Genomic DNA, 16,960 nt, shown 5'->3' on the forward strand with positions numbered 1-16,960 from the left:
ATTGTATTTGTTGTCTTTCCGATGTCTGATTCTGTTTTTTCTCTCTGTTTGAGGTGCGGCTTCATCCAGAGATGGGTGTGGTGTCTGTTTCTGTAACCCTCCCGTCCTGTGCACCAGCATGGACTCCCAAAATTTCCTGTGTATTTGTTTTGTCAATTGTATTGGCAGCAAGCAGTCTGGTCTGCTTGAGGTTTCTTCATCAGATCATCAGAGGGAGTTTTTCCTTCCCACTGTCACCTGTGTTCTTACTCTGGGGGTTGGTAAGGTTAGACCTTACTTGTGTGAAGTGCCTTGAGGAAACTTTGTTGCGATTTGGTGCAATATAAAATTAAATAAATTGAAAATTGAAAAAGAAAACATAGTACCATACTATGCCAGTATGCTTGCCATATGAAAGGGAGAATAAATGATTAAAGAATAAATAAATTACTTTCAAGTAATTAAAAAGCCAACATAGTAAGTGGTTTTATAAAAGGTTAACTGCCATTTTTGAGTAGAAGTATATCAGTATTTTCAAATGGTCCAGTTCATAGGATACCAAGCTAACATTTATATTTTTAGCTTCTAAATGGACAAAAAATGTGGTAGATGAACAATAAATTTTAAGTAAAGTGTTCAACATGTTGAGTAAACACAAAGATCATCTTAATTCATCACTTCTCCATGTTCTGTGCCTTTTCATTAAGAAGTTATAACTGATGTTTGTCGTGCATTGGTTTAACAGGGGTCCTGGAATACCACTTATGAGGAACAAACTACTAACACATGGTGCTTGTATTCTGATGTCCAGCTTATGTTTCTCAAATCATGACCGGCATGTAAATGACCATTAGACCAAAATAAGAATTAAAGACAAATATTGAACATCCACATAAGAACAACATACGTTTGTTGCTGGAAGAGTAGGGATGGGTATTGATAAGATTTTATTGATCAATTCCGCTGATTGATGCGATTCTCATTGACTCCCATATCTATACCTCTTGTGAATTTATGTACTAAAAGTGGGCTTTACAGGTTTTCTGTCAACAATATTTTGAGTCTTAACTAATATGAAATTGGTCACTGGATCCTTGATCTCTGGACATAAATATAAATCAACAAAATCTGTACTTTTTGTCAAAAGCATTTCCTTTCAGGTATTAATGAGACAAATGTAACTCCATAGACTCTCAGCTGAGCTCTTTAGCTGGCTGCGCTGCACATCAACATCAATGTGATTCATAAAGAATGGGGGACATCTCACTTTGGGAGAAAAAAAATTTTGTCGGTTGCAGTTTGTTGTCTGTATTACAGTGTTTGGAAAGAGGTGTCATTTGATTTAAAATGGTGATTCGCTTTGACATTTTTAATTCCGACTGAAATCTGCACGGCTCTCAGCCAGCAGCATTTGGAGCTGTACACTTCCACCCACAAAACAGGAATGGACTGGAGGACGATTCTTGTTTCTGGCCCACATCTAGACACTGAGTCCCAGTTAGTGACTTTAATCCGCACAAGGTAACTCACGATTGACATCTTTAAATGGCTTTGAGGGGGAGTTAATGAAGAAATTTGGACCTGCTGCTTCTGAAAAGCACGCAAAGCAGAGAACCAGTGAAACAGCAAGTTGCAGTGCTGCTTTGTGCTTCAAGAAGGACTGCTGCAGAAGCAGCAGGTCTGCAATCAATATAGAGAAATGATCATTTTCCCCATAAATATCCTCAAAAACAGCAGCCGCTCTGGCATAATGTGAACTGAAGGACCGATAAGGGCATAGTTTCTTAATTCTTAATGATTCTTAAAAGGAACCCATCCCTATGGAAGAACACAAATTTGAGCTTGGTATCCATTTTTCCAAGATTCAGGAGAGCTTATTCCATTCAAAAAGAGTGGATACCAACTTCTACTCAAAATGCAGCTTTCTGAAAAGTTTAAACACTCCTCCCTCCCACTTAAACCCTGTCGAAAATACTTCCTGCGGAAAACTTCTTTCAGGTCTGTTTTTCTAAATTCTGAGAGAAGTTTTGCTTTTTTTCTCTGGATATTTATTCCAGGGCTGAGGACGTGCTGCACTGTCTCTGGCTGTGGACATTCCAAACATGGTCCATCCTGATGCTTTACTCGGATGAAAAGAGCACCGTTCAAGAAAGTGACTTCATCCTTTATTTTCCACCTGTTTCTTCTACAATTATTTGCTTAACCCTTTGGGGTCCGAGGGCATTTTTTGGACAGTTCCATCGCCTGACATAAATGTTTTATTATTGCTGTTAACAGCTCTCCCTGCACCCCACAATCAAGTTTTATGTCTCTTTTTTTTTCAGCACAACCTGTGCTTTCAGAATATATGTTTTTGTTGTGTTTTATAATTGTAATAAAGGTTTACAATAAAAATAGGCAAGAAAAAAAGCGAAAAATAATTTACAACACATTTATTCAAAACACACAGCAAACTATAATAAACAACTTTTGACACTTTATGAAGGTAATTTGAGGTCTTGTGTGAAAGACTGTGCAACAAAAAGGTTCAAACAATAAACACAAATGCACATTTTGAACAATATATACAAAATGGTCTATGCGTTTTGTTGTCCATTGATATGGTAAACAGTGCTTATGCAGAGAAAGCAACAGAGTTATCTCAGTAACATTCACATGCAAACTAGTGGAGCAATCCTGATAGCTACACACTGTTTGAGCATGTGAGATTGTCATCAGAGGCTCTCAGTCTGCTCCTGCTTTCACTGATCACTGTGTGTAATGGCACAGGGCGCACTGAGTATGTACTAATAGTATGTTCTCATTGGAGCACACGGGGCTGTTCAAATGGGCCAACTAGTAACACATCACTCCTCAAAACGATCTTTGGCTTTTCACATGAGGTGAATCTGCCCTACGATTGGATTTTGGAAAACCATGTGACGGTGAACCAATTCCGATTGGACACTCACATTGCGCACGTCATCACACAGCTTCTATGAGGAGTACAAAGATGTCGATGGCTGGCTCGAAGTCTGCGGAGTTAACTTTTCAGCAAAAAAAAAGTAAGTTTCTATCTCATATCATTCAAAACTTATTTATATTTAGTAAAGCTTGGTCTTAGCCGTTGTATACGACAGCGTCAGCCCCAGAGGGTTAATCTGTCACTTTATCAGCTATTGAAATAAGTGCCGACCCTTAGTCTCCTGCTACAAGTTTTTTTTTTATTGTAAGTTAATTACCCTCTGCTTTGGAAAGATTGATACTGATGTCTGTTTTATTTGTCACAGCTTTTTTGGCCAACCTATCCACCTTCTCACATCAGTGTTTTTCCTCGCCACATCCCTAATGGACAAAAGAATGTCGTAAATGAGGTCTTGCCAACTCCTGGATGAACTTGTGCCAACGCTATTGATAACTCATTCAGAGTCACTTCATTGTGCACTGTATTTAATTACTAAACGTATTTAAGTAATATCACTGTGTGTGGGTGTGACCCACTGTGTGGGTATGTGTCTCTTGCCTTATATTTTCAATTTGTCAATCACACCTATGAACACCACATGAGGCCAAAGAGGAGTTCACCTGCTGCCAGGCCCTCACAACAGACTGTTATTACAAAAGTTGTTTTTTAGTTTATATTTCACGGGGAGTTGATCAGATCTGGTTCTCTGACAGAAAGAGCTTGTGCAGGAGCTCTGCTCAAAAACGACCCCGAACACAGTTTACAGAAATACGAGGTCTGTTAGAAAAGAATCCGACCCTTTTATTTTTTTTTCAAAACCTGATGGATTGAATCACGTGTGCTTGCATGAGCCAACCTTGAACCTCATATGCATGCGTGAATTTTTTCACACCTGTCGATTGCGTCATTTGACAGAGCTCCCTTCTGTCTGATCATTTTTTAATAACATTTACATTACCCTGATAGACTACCCTGCAGTGGGGAATAAGTTTCATTACACTAGAAGTCTTTTCAGAAAGCGCTGTAACTAGGTTTAAGGATATGATTCCTTCTTTAGTTCTCTAATGTCATATACCAACACAGTGCAGAGTAGCTACCTAAACTCTGTAAGGGAGATAGAGTATCTCGTCAATAGTTTTACATCCTCATTGAAGACAACTTTGGATGCTGTAGCTCCTCTGAAAAAGAGAGCTTTAAATCAGAAGTGTCTGACTCCGTGGTATAACTCGCAAACTCGTAGCTTAAAGCAGATAACCCGTAAGTTGGAGCGGAAATGGCGTCTCACTAATTTAGATCTTCACTTAGCCTGGAAAAAGAGTTTAGGCATACTGTTTAGGAATACTGTTAAGTCTTCTATTTCCATACCATAAGTCAGAACAAGATCTAAAATATGATTAAAGTGGTGGGTGGACTCATTTACTTTTGAGCAAAGCCGATAGAGTCTAATAATAGATTAAATGCAGTGTTGAAGCTGTCATTCTCAGCATCTGTGTGGATGTTAAAATCGCCCACTATAATTATCTTATCTGAGCTAAGCACTAAGTCAGACAAAAGGTCTGAAAATTCACAGAGAAACTCACAGTAACGACCAGGTGGACGATAGATAATAACAAATAAAACTGTTTTTTGGGACTTCCAATTTGGATGGACAAGACTAAGAGGACAAGCTTTCAAATGAATTAAAGCTCTGTCTAGGTTTTTTGATTAATTAATAAGCTGGAATGGAAGATTGCTGCTAATCCTCCGCCCCGGCCCGTGCTACGAGCATTCTGACAGTTAGTGTGACTCGGGGGTGTTGACTCATTAAACTAACATATTCATCCTGCTGTAACCAAGTTTCTGTTAGGCAGAATAAATCAATACGTTGATCAATTATTATATCATTTACCAACAGGGACTTAGAAGAAAGAGACCTAATGTTAATAGACCACATTAACTGTTTTAGTCTGTGGCGCAATTGAAGGTGCTATATTATTTTTCTTTTTGAATTTTTATGCTTAAATAGATTTTTGCTAGTATTGGTGGTCTGGGAGCAGGCACCGTCTCTACGGGGATGGGGTAATGAGGGGATGGCAGGGGGAGAGAAGCTGCAGAGAGGTGTATAAGACCACAGCTCTGCCTCCTGGTCCCAACGCTAGACAGTCACAGTTTGGAGGATCCCAAAAAATTGGCCAGATTTCTAGAAATGAGAGCTGCTCCCTCTAAAGTGGGATGGATGCCGTCTCTCCTAACAAGACCAGGTTTTCCCCAGAAGCTTTGCCAATTATCAATGAGATAATGATTGATGATTAATGATTTAATTACACTATGTAACAATTTTTGTAAGTGTTATATTTCAACTGCTTATGTCTATGGAAAAATGACTACATTCAGCACAAACTTTGATTTTATTTTTTTTAACGTTCTAGAAAGTTCTAAAACTTTCTTGAAATTTCTAGATAATTCTGGAAACTTCTAGAAAATTCTGGGACAGTACAGTTCTAGCAGTTTAAAGAATATTCTAGAAGACTACTCAGTAGTAGTGAAGGCAAATCGAGAATATTCTTGAAAACAGACAAATTTCAAAATATTGTCCTGATCACAGAAGCAAGGTTTCTGTGGAATAACAGCTATTTTCTATTTATTTAAGGCATAACAGGTTAAGAAAACACACTGTGTACCAGGAACAAAACTAAAATAAAAATTTGTTACATAGTGTTACTGAAATCACTTAGATATGATTGGGTTATGTGAAACCTGGCTTAAACCTACAGCTGTCCTCCCCTTAAATGAAGCCTGCCCACCAGCATATACATTTAGTCAAGTCCCTCGTGATGCGAAGCAAGGTGGGGGTGTTGCTCTTATTTATAAATCTAGGTTTAGCTTATTAGCTATTGGGGGTCCCAAATATAACTGGTTTGAGCATCTGATTATCTGCTTAGGATATTACGCATTGCCAAGGTCAAATCAAATCAATTTTACTTATATAGCGTCAAATCACAACAACAGTTGCCCCAAGGCGCTTTATATGTAAGGCAAAAGCCATACAATAATTACGGAAAAAACCCAACGGTCAAACGACCCCCTGTGAGCAAGCACTTGGCTACAGTGGAAAGGAAAAACTCCCTTTTAACAGGAAGAAACCTCCAGCAGAACCAGGCTCAGGGAGGGGCAGTCTTCTGTTGGGATGGTTGGGGCTGAGGGGGAGGAAACCAGGAAAAAGGACATGCTGTGGAGGGGAGCAGAGATCGATCACTAATGATTAAATGCAGAGTGGTGCTACAGAGCAAAAAGAGAAAGAAACAACTCAGTGCATTATGGGAACCCCCCAGCAGTCTAAGTCTATAGCAGCATAACTAAGGGATGGTTCAGGGTCACCTGATCCAGCCCTAGCTATAAGCTTTAGCAAAAAGGAAAGTTTTAAGCCTAATCTTAAAAGTAGAGAGGGTGTCTGATGATATGATATGCTCTCTCCTTCTAGTCCCCGTTAGTACTCTAGCTGCAGCATTTTGAATTAACTGAAGGCTTTTTAGGGAACTTTTAAGACAACCTGATATAATGAATTACAATAGTCCAGCCTAGAGGAAATAAATGCATGAATTAGTTTTTCAGCATCACTCTGAGACAAGACCTTTCTAATTTTAGAGATATTGCGCAATAACTTCAGTTTTATCTGAGTTTAAAAGCAGGAAATAGAGGTCATCCATGTCTCTTATGTCTGTAAGACAATCCTGCAGTTTAGCTAATTGGTGTGTGTCCTCTGGCTTCATGGATAGATAAAGCTGGGTATCATCTGCGTAACAATGAAATTTAAGCAGTGCCGTCTAATAATACTGCCTAAGGGAAGCATGTATAAAGTGAATAAAATTGGTCCTAGCACAGAACCTTGTTGGAACTCCATAATTAACCTTAGTCTGTGAAGAAGATTCCCCATTTACATGAACAAATTGTAATCTATTAGTAAATATGATTCAAACCACCGCAGCGCAGTGCCTTTAATACCTATGGCATCAAACAAAGCGCCAGTCTCTCAGCAACTTCTCAAACAAAGGAATTCCGACGAGGTGCTGGACGAACTCCTCCCACAAGGAGTGCTCACAGGCGAATGACGTCACCGACAGGCGTGGAAAACTCACGCATGCGCACGAGGGTTCAAGCATGTCTGACGTAAAACATATGAATGAAATCCATATAGTTTTTGAAAAAAATAAAAAGGACCGTTACTTATGACAGTCCCTCGTATTACTTTGTCACTGTATATAGGCCTCCTGGCCCATATTCTGAATTCTTAGATGAATTTGGTGCGTTCATCACTAACTTGTCAACTAGTGCAGATAACATTCTGATCATTGGTGACTTTAACGTTCATAAAAATAAGCCTTCTGATCTCCTCTGCAAATCATTTATGGAAATTGTGGATGCATTAGGATTTCGGCAATGCATTCAGGATTCGACGCACATTAGTGGAAATACCCTGGATCTGGTTCTCGCACGTGGTATTGCTGTTAGGAATATTGACATTATGCCTCTTACATCAGTGGTCTCTGATCACTCACTTATTAAGTTTACAGTTTCAGTACCGTGTTTAGTGGAACAACAACCTTATTTATCACTGCAGCAATGCATCAACTCCTCAACTAAGACTGAACTAGAAGCTAGACTGCCTGATGTCTTAGCCTCACTTTTGACAAATACCCAGTCAGTAGACAGTCTTGTGGATAGTTTAAACTCAGTGCTCAAAACTACACTCGACATGATTGCACCACCTGTGTTGAAACCGCGCTCCCCCAAATCACAGTCACCTTGGTCAGTGATTACCTGCGTGACCTCAAGCATAAAGCAAGAGGTCTAGAACGGAAATGGCATCGTTCAAAATTAGAAGTATTTCACCTTGCGTGGCGTGATGCTATCTTAGACTATAATCATGCATTACTGGCTACAAAGCGGACTTACTACTCTGATTTGATCAACAAAAACAAGCATAACTCAAAGTTCTTGTTCGACACAGTGGCAACACTTATTCATGGACAACCACCTGTAGTTCGCTCTCCTTTTACAGCACAAGATTTCCTGGATTACTTTGAGAAGAAAATAAATGACATTAGGTTGAACATATCCCAGCATGCCTTAACCCAGCCACTACACCCTGCTATTGAGGTGGGCGCCACTACTGAGGTATTACCTAGATTTACAGAATTTGATAGTATCTCTCTAGGCATGCTGACAAAACTGGTAATGTCAACAAAAAGCACAACCTGTTTATTTGATCCTATACCAACAAAAACTGTTTAAGGACCTGTGGTCCACTCTTGGGCCGACTGTGCTGGAAATTATTAATCTTAACTTCTGGATCTGTTCCTAAATGTTTCAAATCTGCAGTGATTAAACCATTAATTAAGAAACCTCATCTTGACCCTAGTGTATTGAAAACTATCGGCCGATATCAAAATCTATCATTTTGCTCTAAAATTCTGGAAAAATGTGGTGTCACGGCAGCTCGTAGACTATCTTACAGAGAATAATCTCTTTGAGCCACTGCAGTCTGCTTTTAGAAAATATCATTCCACAGAGACGGCTCTCACTATAGTGGTGAATGATCTTCTGCTTACAATGGATACAGACACCACTTACGGTTTTGATGCCGTTAGATCTCAGTGCTGCATTTGATACAGTGGATCATCATATTCTACTTGATAGGCTGGAAAATCATTTGGGATTACTGGGAGTGCCCTTGCATGGCTGACGTCACACTTGACCAGTCGTTCTCACTGTCTTTTGTACAGTAACACTACCTCTAACCTTAGTGACGTGAAATATGGGGTTCCACAGTCGATAACTGCTAGTAATCTCGTTCACATAAAATCCTTGGAAGATTGCCTTGCAGCAGTGAGAAGTTGGATGTCTAGAAAACTTCCTACTTTTAAACTCTGATAAGACTGAAATGATGGTTGTTGGTCCAGTGAGACATCGGCATCAATTGACCAGTTAACACTCAGCCTAGGCTCGTGTGTCATACACCACACTGACAAAGTGAGGAAATTTGGGGTAATTTTTGATCCTTCTGTAGCGGGATGAAGGTCCCGGGTCCTGATTGAAAAGACATTCCGCTAGCTTGGCTAAGGGGGAATTCCCCTTTGGCTGACCTGGTAGTAATGGTCTTTAGTGCGAGCCGTCCGGGTTCGATCCCACCGCCGTCCCGGCCACAAAGGTCCTACGGTCACACTTCGTTGTCTTTTGGCCTCCATAGATGCCTAGAAGTAGGTTTAGGTTTAAGACATTCCACACGCATTGTAGGTAGCAGACACGAAATCTTTGATATTGCTGGAACAGCCAACGGGCCATCCACAATTTCAACATCATCCAATATAGTAATGGGTATTAAGTTTGCAAAGCATATCCCTCTATGATTTTTATGGACACGTCTACGGAAGCAGGCCACAATCTCAACTTGTTGAAATTCACTCCCTGGCAGATAAACTGCACTACATCATAGTGGATTTTCTGCTAAGCTAATGGATTCCACACCCACATTTGTCATAAGCCTTGCGGGGTCTATAATCACCTGCTCTGTGGCCTGCTGTAGATTCCTAATGTTACCCTCCCTGTAGAGCTCTATCTATGTTCGCAGACAAGATGGCGGCGCCTTCCCCAGTAGGGTGGAGGCCGTCCGGCATCAGCAGGCCACAGCGGCCCCGGAAAGAAGGCCAGTTATCAATAAAGCTAAAGCCTTGCTGTCTACAAAACTGCACCAGCCACCTATTAATGATGTAGCCTGCTAAACGCCTCATCATTACCCCGGGAGGGGAGGGGACCAGAGACTATTAATCAATGCCGACACATCTTTCTGGTAAGGTCACAAGTCCTATGTCCATTTTTGTGACCTCTGAGTGCTTCATCCTAATATCATTGGTGCCGACGTGAATAACTATGTGACTAGCTGTCTTCCCTTCTGCAGCGTCAGCACCCTAAGATGGGATGCAGTGTCGGGGGCTCTGGCCCCAGGAATACATTTAACGTCAGCTGGCGTCTGTAACCTGACTTTGCAGGTGAGAGAATCCCCTATCACTAAAGTCCGGTGTTTCGGGCTGGAGATAGGAGTGGAAGTCACTTGTGGGCTCGGAGAATTCACATCAGGTAAATCCAAGGGGGAGAACCGATTCACAGTTCGCCAGTGGCGAGTGTGATCGGGGTGCCACAACCGGGCACCAAGCCCGGGCTAGCATTACACAGGGTGTAAAGTGGGTAAAGTAGTGTACTTTGTGCACTAGGAAATTCAATAGTATAGCCAAGCAAGCACAAGCTAACCAATAATGGATAAGCTAACCACTCCTAAGGCTCACACAGACGCAAATAAATGAATTAAACCATTACACTAACAGTTAACAGAAGTATATATATATATATATATATATATATATATATATATATATATATATATATATATATAATATAAAATTAAATGGAAAAAATGAAAACGGGTCCAAAGTAGCTAATGCAAGCTAACCGCTAGCGAAAATGCTAGCCGCTCCTAAGATTTACACAGGAGTAAAACAATTACTTAAAATTCACAGCAGTTCGACTGAAAAACTAATAGAAGTATTAAACCAGGTAAAAAAGAACAGAAATTAAAATGACAGGGGGAGGGGAGGAGTCGACCGAGCTAGTGAATGCTAACTGCTAGCGAATTACAACAGGACTATAGTTAAATAACGTTCAGAGTAGATACAATTAATAACCCGAAGATTGCTAAACAGAAATAAAAGAAACGTATACAACCGTGTGAAGTTCAGAATAGCGTCACGACAAACAATCCGTCAGAAACAAGTTGCCAGATCTGATTTGCCAGATCACATAGGGATTATGGTCTGCGTCCTGTTATGCTCTTGAGAGTTGTTTTCTTGCCAGTGTTCTCACCTTGTGTTGGTGCTTTCGTACCTCTTCTTCAAGATGCCTCTTCTCCTGCCTTAACACCTCCTCTTTATCCCTTAGCCTTCTCACCTCAGCCCAGAGCTCGTTCTTCTCCTGCTTTAATAACTCCTGGTTGTCTTGAAGTCTTTTCACCTCAGCCCAGAGAACAGATAGGTGTCTCTCCTCCTTGTTGTCACTGAGTTTTGGTGGGGGGTTGCTTTTGTCTTGGTTTTTGTCTGCCCAGATTGAAGTGTGATGAATTTATGTTCCATCCCTACTTGTCTGACCTCTGAGTGAATTTGTCTCTTTAGTCAGTTAGCAGGAGAACCTCTGTGGTGGGGGGTTGGTCTGTAGTTCTTTTTTCATGTTGTCAGCAGAAGATTGGATGTCCCCTTCGTCGTTGTGGGTTTTCTTCTCTCGTGCCTTTTCTTTGATTTTTGAGAGTCCTTCTCAATCACCTTCAGGTTTCCCTGGATCATCACTGCTCCCTTCTTGTAGAAGTGGATGGTGGTGTGTTCATGGTCTGAGTTGTACTTTCAGTGTCCACCCTCCACTCAAACCCCAATTCTGAACAGATTTTTGCACAGAGGAGTGATTCTTTGTTGCAGTGTGCCATGCCTGGGGTTCATTGCTGTGAAAGATGGTTTGAAATGTTTCTAATTTTTGTACAGTCCACAAATGGTCTCTGGGCTGTTCTTCAGAAGATCTTGTGTTTCTTCTTTGAAGCTTTGTTTGTGCATTTTGTTGGGTAACTAAAGGCGCCCTGACACTTGCATGCACTCTGCTGTGCAGGAGCGCAAGCTCGTCTCATACTCATTGTAAACCATTGTAAACTGTGCGCAGCGTCGTGCACGTGTTCAAAGAAAATTTTAAAATGTTCAAAATCTCCATCACGCATTAATGACTTGAACTTCACATGAACATTGCACAAACAAGTCAAAAACACTGCGAGTGCGAGTGATTGCATCAGAGCACAGCTCGTCTGAACGATTATAACGAGATGTTAAATCTATAATAAACGTACTTTTACAGCTGCTCACAAGAAGGAATGAACATGCAACTGTTTTACCAAGCCAATACAATATAGACATTCCAAATAATTACCTTTTAGACGGTTCCAAATGTGTTCTCCACCGCATTAAGCTCGCATGCAAGCGAGAGGGGAAAGCTGCTGCTGGAGTGCTCCTCTGTGATTCTGGAAGTGATTACAGCTGCATTCAACAGCCACCTCTGAGAAAAAAAATAAATCACTACGAAATAATTATTTTATATACGCAGCGTCCAGGGCACAATGCATGGCAGCCAGTGGAAAGAAGCGTGGCGTCCACCTGGGAACACAGCGAGTTGGATCGTCACGACGATGTGCGTGGATCAAAGTCGTGCAAGTGTCTGGGGGCCTTTATGCCCCTTTCACACTGGCATATTCGTAGAACTGCATATTGCGGCATTGTTTCATTTAAGTATGCCCAGAATGCGCGCATACTCAGCCTTTTTCCATGTTTGTAGATTTGCTTGCGTGTGTTCACTTTTTAATGTGTGCACACAGTCGTGTGATGCCGCTATTTAAAACCAGTTCCCTCCTGCCGACTACAGAACAACATCACTGCACTTGTAAAACAGTGAACTGTATCATGAGGTTTTTACAGTTTCATTACTGCCACGTATATCGCCGTAGCTATTTCCGCCTCTGTGGAAGTGCGCTCTGTCCTCTACTGCACAGTGTGGTGCACATCAGAGTCATTTAACATTATTATTACTATTTTTGTCTTGGTGGATCATTTTCATTGTGTATTGATGCTGCTGAGTCTGGCTGTGGTAAAGGCTGCTGTGAATGAAGAGCTGTGACTCTTTAAACTGATTTGATCAGACCTGATCGATCAGGGCGTCTGACAATCGCACCGACATGCAGTGACGAGGCTTTTATTTTAAAATCACAGCATCTTATTCAGGTTTGATCAGATACAGAGAGAGAGAGAGAGAGCGAGTGACCGACCTGCTGTTTCTGATGTGTTTCTGGATTTATGAGTTGAGGTTCGATTCCCTGTTCTGAGCGCGCACATGTCCATCAGTTACATCAGCTGTTCTGCGCACACAGAGGCGCTGTGGGCTGCGTGATCATGTTCTCCAGTTTCACTCTGGATGCACTCAGTTCTTGGATGTGTACAGGAGCGCCATGTTGCACACTTACATGCAGTAACTCTATGCGGCGCAAACCTGCTTGAAACTGCGTATTGTCTGTGTCCAGTGCTCTGCGCTGAAGAAAATTAACATACTCAACATACTGCTGCATAGGGAGCAAAAACGCGACGTAGAGCTGCTCAACTCGGCGTAGACGATACGCCACAATACACAGCTCTACGAATACACCAGGTTGTTTTACTCCAATTCATTCTCCTTATTGCCTCAGACAAACAGTCCTCACTCAGTCAGGTCCACAGTTATTTCCAGATGTCTGCTTTGTTTCTCTAGTGGGGAAATAATCCTTGGGTTAGTCCTTGGTTCAGTGTCCAGTAAATTGATTTTGTCAAAAAATAGTTTGTTTTTTTTTTTAGCTCTTTATTTTGGTTGTACATTGTAGTTATCTTCAGATCCTTCAAAAATATTCAACTTTGTTCCACTTTGAAGCTACTTTTTCCAGTTTCTCTCTCGCTGTCTGCATGCTGCGAACAGTGAGGAAATATGACATCTGTAGCCCACAAATCTGCGTGAGAAAACAACATGCAGAAGGGGGTGGTGAAGCGGTTACAGAAAAAGGTGTTTTCACATTACCTTTGCGGATCGGGCGTGGTTTAAGTCCTGTGTAAAAGGACCTGACTGAGGATGACTCAGGTGAGGAGGAACTGACACTGTGAGGAAACATCAGCTTTGACATTTTGTCCCTGTAATGTCTCTGGACATGAGCCACAAGGACAAGGACACGCCCGCTCGGTGTCAGACTCATGTATCGGCTGTCTGGGTGATAATAATTAATGATTTAAAAAATTCTCACAAGCTGTCTCAGCAGAAGGTCTGCAGATCACAGAATACTATCAATACTTCATCTGGAGCATTCCTGACATCCTACCTCCTCCTAACAATCTCCTCCTGGTGGCGTTCACAGCAGTTTCATTTATCCTCCTCGTCACCCTGATTTTCATGGTGTTGTTCTGCAAACCCTCAGTGAACCTTCTCACCTTCTAATGTAGGTATCGGCATCAACCTGACCTTTGAAGGAGGAGTCAGCGCCATCTTGAGTGAGCAGTCAGGTTAGCAGATTCACCAGCATTCTTCTGATCTGCTGCTCTGCTCCAGGACTTGAGGTCTCCCTTGTCTGTCTCCACAGGTCTGAGTGAGGAGAGCAGCGTTCTTCATGTTTGCCCTGAGGAGCAGCAGTAAGTTTATGTTTGTGCATTAGCACTGAAACCGCTTCAGTCAGATGACCTCATGATGTCATCAGCTCCTCTGTCTGATGATGTCACAGCCGCTCCAGCTGCAGTCCAGTCAGAATGTTTCTACTGCTCTCTGGTGGCCGTTGGCAGTGATGACAGACGGCCTGAAATGAAGGACTTGACTGATGTTTGTCTTTTATCTTCATGCAGTCACAGTCCTTTAAAATGAGCAGCTGGTTGTCTCGATATTTATTCATTTTGTTTCAGTAAACATTTGTGTGGAAATGAGGTCATGCTTTTTTTAAAAAGATCACGTGCATTGATCACATTTCAGTTGGGACTTTCTGTGTTTAAAATATGCTGAGTAATTAACATAAATTGTAACTGCTGCCTGAGGACTTGAGTGTTTTTCTGGCTCCAGCTCCACTCTGACGGTGATGTCACGAGGTGCTGAAAACAGCACAGTGGATCATTTTGTGATTGTGTCTCACTTTGCTTCCTGGGCTGGACTTTTTGCAGAACCTCCCTGGTCTTTGGTCACATGGTCTTCCTAATTTTACAGTCTCCTGGTTCAGGTGTTTCCTCAGAGAGCTGCTGTCCAGCTGTGGAAATAGTCGTTGGTGTGGATTCATTTTTATTTTTGAGTCCACACTAAACTGTGATATGGACTTTGTTGACACTGCAGGAGTGAATCCTGACACCAGAGAGGTTTGGGGTTACAGGTTAGGGGTTAAGGAGGTTCTTTTTGTTTACTGTTTACATAAACAGTGTGGACGTTTGGTGATGGAGAGGAAAGTCACATGACCTGCAGCCAAAACAAATCCAGAAATAAAATGATTTTCTTTTTAATTCACAGCAGTTCCACTGTAAAACACACACACACACACACACAGCTCTGTGTGATCTGGGTTCAGACTCGGTCAGTTATGATCATCTTTATGATAATATTTATTTATTGATGGACGCCTCCGTCTGTGATCGCTGAGCTGATTTTCTTTTCTGTGTGTCTCAGAGCTCCTGGACTCCGGCAGTGGAATGTTCAGTCTCCACTCCGTCAGAAGAAGAAACCAGCGAGAGCCTAGGTGCACAGCTCTGTGGTTTTGGGGGGGTTTTGTTGTTGTTTCTCTAATTACAAACTGTTTTATGTCCAAACGTTGCCTGTGTGTGAATATTCTTTCCTGCATACTTTTAATGTTTCTGTCAGACAGCTGTGGTAAAAGTGGTCCTTATATTTAACTTTCAATAAAAACCAAATTATAAACTCTTAAGCCACTTTTATTTTTTAAATCCATTACTTCCACTCAGGGTCTCTCTTGGAGAATTGAGTTTCTTTTTTCTTTTTTGGGGGGGGTTTGCCCAACAATGCACCATAAATAAAGAATTTAACCACTTTTAAAATGTACATGTGATCATTTTGGGGTACTGCTTTTGTTCCAAGAGCTTTTCCATTTGTCCTGGACTTTGGAACAAGTGTCAAAATATCTTTAAATTTATTTCACCACGGTCCAACCGTGAGCCTTAATCTTTCTAAACAAGAGATCATTTAAAGGTAGGTGTGGTTCACACTGATGTTTCAAACTGAATTTCAAGATTCAAGATTTCTTTGTCATTTCACCTTCAGAGGTAGAAATTGGAGTGAAATTTCATCTCCACTCACTACGTAAAAACAGAGTTTAAAAAATGAACAACACAATATACCAAAAGACAGAGAGAGAGAGATGGTGTAAATCTGACTGAACAATAAAAATTACATTTATGCACCTGTAGGTGTGGCTATAATAAAGGAAAAAACTGCATTCCCCAATCAAAATTCGTATTTCCACTCATTCATTCACAGCTCTCCACACAGCTTTAACGCAGCTCAACAATAAAGGGGCAAGTGTGGGAATGCTTTTTATAGATTATAGCTCTGCATTCAACACTATTGTACCCGGTAAGTTGGTCACAAAGCTCCTGAACCTAGGCCTCAGCAATATTTTATGTGCATGGATTAAGGATTTCCTGTCTGACCACCCAAAGGCAGTCAGACTGGGCCCCACATCTATCCTCTTGTCTGTCTCTTAGTACCGGCGCACCACAAGGCTGTGTGCTAAGTCTGTTGCTTTATTCCATCTATACATACGACTGCATTTCCACCCATCCCTCAAATACAATCATAAAATTTACTGATGACACCACTGTGGTGGGACAGATCTTCAACGGCAACAAGGCAGCCTACAGAGATGAAGTTGACAGGTTTGTTGAATGGTGCACAGAAAATAATTTGACCCTGAATGTCAAAAAATCTAAAAAGATCATAGTTGACTTCAGGAAGCACAAGGATGACCCCTCCCCATTAACTATTAAAGGTGAGGTAGAACAGAGAGTCTCTTGTTTTAAATTTCTGGGCACCTGGATCACTGAGGATCTTAAATGGGAAGTAAAAACATCTGCTGTGGTCAAAAAGGTGCACCAAAGGCTTTATTTTCTACCAACACTTAAGAACAACAACCTGTTGGCTGAGCTGCTCAAGACCTTTTTTCATTGTTTCATCAAGTGTTTTAACCTGTTGCATCACAGCACGGTTTGCAAACTGCTCTGAAAACAAGAAATCCATCAGACGAGTCATACACTCAACAAAAATATAAACGCAACACTTTTGGTTTTGCTCCCATTTTGTATGAGATGAACTCAAAGATCTAAAACTTTTTCCACATATACAATATCACCATTTCCCTCAAATATTGTTAACAAACCAGTCTAAATCTGTGATAGTGAGCACTTCTCCTTTGCTGAGATAATC

General features: G+C 41.2%; 1 protein-coding gene across 1 annotated transcript in view; it reads left to right on the forward strand.

Annotated features, from left to right (window-relative positions):
- Positions 1-15,857, forward strand: part of LOC117505843 (condensin-2 complex subunit D3-like) — a 51,255-nt gene extending 35,398 nt beyond the window's left edge. Inside the window, exons 9-11 of the mRNA XM_034165374.1 lie at positions 13,996-14,055; positions 14,133-14,181; positions 15,191-15,857. Coding sequence (XP_034021265.1) covers positions 13,996-14,055; positions 14,133-14,181; positions 15,191-15,260 — 179 coding nt within the window. The 3' untranslated portion in view covers positions 15,261-15,857. The remainder of the gene's footprint in view (positions 1-13,995; positions 14,056-14,132; positions 14,182-15,190) is intronic.
- The last annotated feature ends 1,103 nt before the right edge of the window (positions 15,858-16,960 follow it).

This window comes from Thalassophryne amazonica, unplaced genomic scaffold (genome assembly GCF_902500255.1).
Source record: "Thalassophryne amazonica unplaced genomic scaffold, fThaAma1.1, whole genome shotgun sequence".
NCBI classification, from domain to species: domain Eukaryota; kingdom Metazoa; phylum Chordata; class Actinopteri; order Batrachoidiformes; family Batrachoididae; genus Thalassophryne; species Thalassophryne amazonica.